Genomic DNA, 5,959 nt, shown 5'->3' on the forward strand with positions numbered 1-5,959 from the left:
TGAAGCCTTTAAGAATTTCAGACAGTGGAAGGCATTAGTGGAGAATCAAACAGGGAAGAAGATCAAAAGGATGCGAACTGATAATGGTCTGGAATTTTGTTGGTCTGAGTTCGATGACTTCTGCAAGAATACAGGGATTTCTAGGCACCATACAATCAGGGATACACCACAGCAAAATGGTGTAGCAGAACGTATGAATCGGACACTTCTGGAGAGAGTTAGGTGCATGCTTTCTAATGCTGGACTAACTAGAAGATTTTGGGCAGAAGCGGTTAGTACAGCTTGTTATCTGATCAATCGTGGACCTCATACAGGTATACATCTCAAAACCCCTATTGAGGTGTGGTCTGGTAAGCCTGCTGATTACTCTAGTTTAAGATCTTTTGGTTGTACTGTTTATTATCATGTAAATGAGGGTAAATTAGAGCCACGAGCTAAAAAGGGAGTATTTGTAGGCTATGGGGATGGGGTTAAAGGGTATAGAATCTGGTCCCCGTTTGAAAAGAGGTTTATACTAAGTAGAAATGTAGTCTTAGATGAAAATTCTATGTTTAACCCTACTGTGAAGTCTATTGTTGTGTCAGGAAGTGGTAGTGTTGAGAAACAGGTGGAGCAGCAAGTCACTCTAGATGAGAGTGAACCACAATATGAAGCTCAACAATCACAGCCAGAATCAGAACCATCAGGTTCTTCATTACCAGTAACAAATCAACACAGTTTGGCTCTTGATCGGTCAAAGAGAGCTAATTATGGGATGCCTCCCAAGAGATATGGTGGCCTATGCACTACAGGTTGCTGAAGAGGTGGATCCTAACTCTGATGAGCCATCCACCTACAAAGAAACATTTACATGTACTGAGTCTACCCAATGGCTTACTTCAATGGGAGATGACATGGAGTCACTTCATAAGAATCAGACTTGGGAATTAACCAAGAGACCTCAAGACAGAAAGATCGTCACTTGTAAATGGGTCTACAAGAAGAAGGAAGGAGAAACATCAGTTGAGGGTATCAAGTATAAAGCTCGAGTAGTAGCTAGAGGGTTCACTCAGAGAGAGGGAGTACACTACAATGAGATTTTTTCACCAGTGGTTAGACACACTTCCATCAGAGTGCTACTAGAAATAGCTGCACATCAGGATCTTGATCTTGAACAACTAGATGTGAAGACGACTTTTCTGCATGGAGAGCTGGAAGAGGAGATATACATGACTCATCCAGATGGTTTTCAGGTTCATGGTAAGGAAGACTATGTTTGTAAGTTGAAGAAGTCCTTGTATGGACTAAAGCAGTCTTCGAGGCAGTGGTATAAGAAATTTAATAGCTATATAATAGAGATTGGCTACACCAGAAGTCCATATGATTATTATGTTTACTATAGCAAGGCAACAAATGGTTCATTGATTTATCTGGTCCTGTATGTAGATGATATGTTGTTAGCTGCAGAGAACAAGTCTGATGTTCAGAAGTTAAAGGATCTCCTTAGTGCTGAGTTTGAGATGAAAGATTTGGGTGCGGCTCGGAAAATTCTGGGGATGGAGATTTATCGGGATATAAGCAAAAAGAAGTTCTTCTTATCACAGAAGGGATACATTCAGAAGATTTTGTCAAAATTTGGCATGGCTACATCAAAACCCATAGATATTCCTAGTGTTGCAAATGCACATCTGTCTGTTGCTTTTTCACCTAAGTCTGCTGAGGAGAAGGAGTACATGTCTCGAGTTCCCTATGCTAGTGCAGTAGGAAGCTTGATGTATGCAATGTTCTGCACTAGACCTGATCTTGCACAGTCTGTTAGTGTTGTTAGTAGGTTTATGAGTGAACCTGGCAAGGAACATTGGCAAGCTGTGAAGAGGATTTTTCGGTACCTAAAAGGTACATCTGATGTTGGTCTCATTTATGGAGGTGATACAAAGTGTTTGGTGACAGGGTTTTCAGACTCGGATTATGCTGGAGATGTTGACAGTAGAAGATCATCTATGAATGGTTATGGTTGCACTCTTGGTGGTTCGGTTGTCAGTTGGAAAGCTACTTTGCAACCTACGGTGACTTTGTCTACTACAGAAGCAGAGTACATGCCATTGACAGAAGCACCAAAAGAGGGAATTTGGTTGAAAGGGCTGATCAGTGATTTGGGTCTACATCATGATCAGGCTATAGTGTTCTGTGACAGTCTCAGTGCAATCTGTTTAGCTAAGGATCAAGTTCATCATGAGAGGACTAAGCACATCGATGTAAGGTATCATTTTCTGAGAAGTGAGAAGAGAATTAAGGTGAACAAAGTGGGTACTGCTGATAACCCAGCCGATATGTTCACCAAGCCAGTTCCGCATAGCAAGTTTCAACTTTGTTTGGACTTGCTAAATGTTAGGAGTTGTTGATTGCCCTTTTGAGGGCAAAATATGAGGCATAGGAGTTTCTGGTTCATCTGGCATTATAATGGTGCATCTGGTACATCGTTTATTTGTAAGAGGATTCAAGTCAAGGTGGAGATTTGTTAGAATAATGCCTTGAATCGGTCAAGCCCCTTACTGCAACACCCCAACACAACTTGACGGTATCTGTTATTTTGGACTAGGGTTATCTGTTTTGGGCCTATTTTCTGGGCTTTTCCGCATCTGTCTAGAGAGTACTATATAAACTCTTTAGGCCATAACCTAGTCATATTTTATAATCTCTACTCCTTAAAATCAATAAAACTTTCCTCCCCTATTCCTGTGGACCGTAGCTAACATATTGTTAGTTAGTGACCGTAACCAATTTAGATACGTAGTACTAGTATGAATTTAATTTTTAATGGTGGAAAATAAAGCTATTGTCAACATCTCATCAAAGTAAGTCGAGTGACCAAAATATTATAGCTAACCGATTCTCAATAAATCCATCGAATTCCAATATTCAGAGTTGACGGATCACCAAAGGTGGTTGTTAAGCTTTTAGACAGTGAAATCATGGCGATTTGCAATCTTAAAGTCATCCTCTTTTTCTGGGTTTGTTTGGCTGTTCCTTCTATTTTAGCCAAACACGTTGTTAAAAATTGCGGTGATTCACTTCCTCCTACTCTCTTCTCATCTTTCCCTCTCTATTATTTTCCCAATTATGAGTAGTATTTACTGATTGCATTTTGGGAAATTGATGAACAATTTTATGTTAACTATGGGTTGATTGGGGGTAATTCGTCCTCTTTATTATTCGAAAACCCTATAAATTTGGGATTTAAATTGAACACCACCCCCCCCCCCCCCCCCCCCTTTTTTTTGAAGTTGCTCTCATGATCATGCATGCTTATATCTTTATGAAATCTGTAATGGGTACGTATTAATTTGATTTGTACTTGTATAAAAGTTCAAAAGAATTGAGCTTTTGTTTTGTTTTTATTTTGATGCAGATAAGAAAGCTAATTATGCTGTTAAGGTCAAAGGAGTAGAAATGCAGCCTGATCCAGTTGTACCTGGGAAGGAAGCTGTCTTCAGCATCTCTGCCTCAACTGGTATTTTCTCGCTCTAATCAATTGGTCCAAATTAGAGAAATGGGGAATACAAGATTGTTACTTGTTCAAACATTGTGCTGTTATAGTGTGAATTTCTTTTATGTTTTAGATTAGAAAGCCTTAAGGAAGCATATAATGATATTTTAGTGATTAGTTTAAAAGGAGAGGATGTTTGTTTCGAGTTGAGAAGCGTTGATTAAGGTTATGGGTTCGTTTGATTTTCGAGTGATTGCAAATTGCAATGCTTAAATAATTTGGGAGATTAAATTCACAAATTCCATGTTGTGATCCTGTTCTGGTGACATGATATTATTCTCCAAACTTGTGTGTATTATAGATATAAATGCCTGTAATTGCAAGAGTACGGATCCTAAAACTTAGCTATTGTGACAGACTGACAGTTTAGTTTAAAATGTATGAAAAAGGTTGGATGGGGCATTGTCCATAGTTGTGCATTAAGGTCTCTAGTGAAGTGAGCCGTTGGCTTGGATATGAGATCTCCTTGCCTCCGCCACACTCAATACTGGCTGACTTCTGAGGCTGTGTGAATAACCAAGTTATACATATATGTGCTCAAGAATTAAGTGATGTTGAAAGCAAGACATATCTTAATTGATACTTTTAGCCCTTGTTTTATTGATGGCAAGTTTCTATAAATTTGGAATTGACCCCTTGTCTTGAGTTGGTCGTTGAATGGGGACCATCCTAATTCATATGTACTCCCTCCGTCCCGGAATACTCGACCCGGTTTGACCGACACAGAGTTTAAGGGACTTGAATTGACTTATTTAATTTAATAGGTAGTAGTTGATAGTGGGGTATTATTTTAATGTAGTTAGTGGGAAATGTGTTAAGGGGTGGGGTTGGGGGAGAGTAGGGGTTGAATTTTTAATTATTTTTTGTATGGAGTAGGGGGTAGGTGGGTTAATAGGAGTGGAGTGAGAAATAATATAATATTATTAGAATATTTACATTTTTAGAAACAGGCCAAGTATTAAGGGACGACCCGATAAGGAAAACAGGTCGAGTATTCCGGGACGGAGGGAGTAGCTTTTTCTTGTTGTGAGAGCCATTCAACTCAGAGGCTATGCCGTAAAGGGGTAACAAGAAAGGGAAAGAGAATTGGAGATCCTGATTCCCTTTCATTCAATACTCATTCCTTAAAAGAGAAAACCACTACCGTGTCCATGATGAAGGATCCTGGAACTGATTACCAACACCACTGTTAATGCCATCACAGCTACTTGCACTGCCAAACGCCATGTGGAGTCTAGACCAGTGACACCATGACCACCCATATTTGGCCATGCCGACCATTTTTAACAGCCCTAAACACAGTGGTTTATTAATGGCCTAGCCTGAATCAAATGCAAATGATCAGAGCTAAAACCTAATTGCTACATGAAATATTGAAAGCTTTACATTGTATCACGAATTAAAAGATGTGAGTCATAACTGGTAGAATTCGATCACTGAGGTCCTATAATCTGGACAGTGGTCAAAGTCGTCCTCTAAACTACCAGATATGATATGAAGGACGATGCTCATACAATTAGAGGAGATGTGAAGGAGGTGGAAGGGGAGAAGTGTGAAACCTGAGGTTGGTTCTTTTAATGATTAAAAAAGAATCCGTGAAAGTTGATATTATTAATGGTAGTTATCTGCTTATGGAAACTGGGGGTGTTTGTCAAGGTGGGCAGTGCTTGAATGTTATAGAGTCATCCACCCTTTCTTCTGTTCTATCCAAACATTAATGGACGCAGCCCTTTTTTTCTTTATCTTCTTCTTCTTCTTCTGATTGAGAGGTCAATTGTGAATTTGTGATTGTTCCATACCGCCGTTGTAGTGCTGCAAGTGTTGTGTTGATATTATGATAATTTACTGGTCTGATCTGGAGTTTATGGTTGATGCAGTGGAAGCTATCTCTGGAGGGAAGGTGATGATCGATGTTTCATACTTTGGAATACATGTGCACAGTGAGACTATTGATCTGTGCAAAGAAACGTCTTGTCCGATATCAGCAGGGGACTTTGTACTTTCTCATAAACAAACTCTGCCAATTTTCACTCCCCCAGTAAGTCATTTTTCTTCCATTCATGTTTGACCTATCATCTATTTCAATAACTCCTATATTGGAGTATGTGGCCTCTGTTTTCTCCTAGCATATCTAACCTTTTTATTATTTATTGGAACTGTTAGGGCTCATATACTCTCAAGTTGAGGATAAACAACAGCAATCAGCTGCTTACTTGCGCCAGTTTTGGTTTCACCATTGGCTTTGGAGGATCTGCTTATGATAGCTGACCGCTTTCTGCAAAATAATGCTTTGTGTATTATAAATGTTTTTTTTTAATGTATGGTACAACGTATGACTATTGACACTCTCGTGTGGCAATGTGGATAATAATGTATGAATTCTGATGAAGCTATTAGATGCAGAAGCTTATGCATGTCTTCCTTCACTCTTTA

General features: G+C 39.3%; 1 protein-coding gene across 1 annotated transcript; it reads left to right on the plus strand.

Moving 5' to 3' along the window:
* Positions 1-2,835: 2,835 nt before the first annotated feature.
* Positions 2,836-5,959, plus strand: LOC110800812 (uncharacterized). Its single transcript, XM_022006137.2, has 4 exons — positions 2,836-3,042; positions 3,389-3,490; positions 5,404-5,564; positions 5,690-5,959. Exons 1-4 carry the CDS (start codon positions 2,952-2,954, stop codon positions 5,792-5,794), a joined length of 459 nt encoding a protein of 152 aa, XP_021861829.1. The 5' UTR covers positions 2,836-2,951; the 3' UTR covers positions 5,795-5,959.

The sequence above is a fragment of the Spinacia oleracea genome, chromosome 5 (genome assembly GCF_020520425.1).
Source record: "Spinacia oleracea cultivar Varoflay chromosome 5, BTI_SOV_V1, whole genome shotgun sequence".
Lineage (NCBI taxonomy): Eukaryota > Viridiplantae > Streptophyta > Magnoliopsida > Caryophyllales > Amaranthaceae > Spinacia > Spinacia oleracea.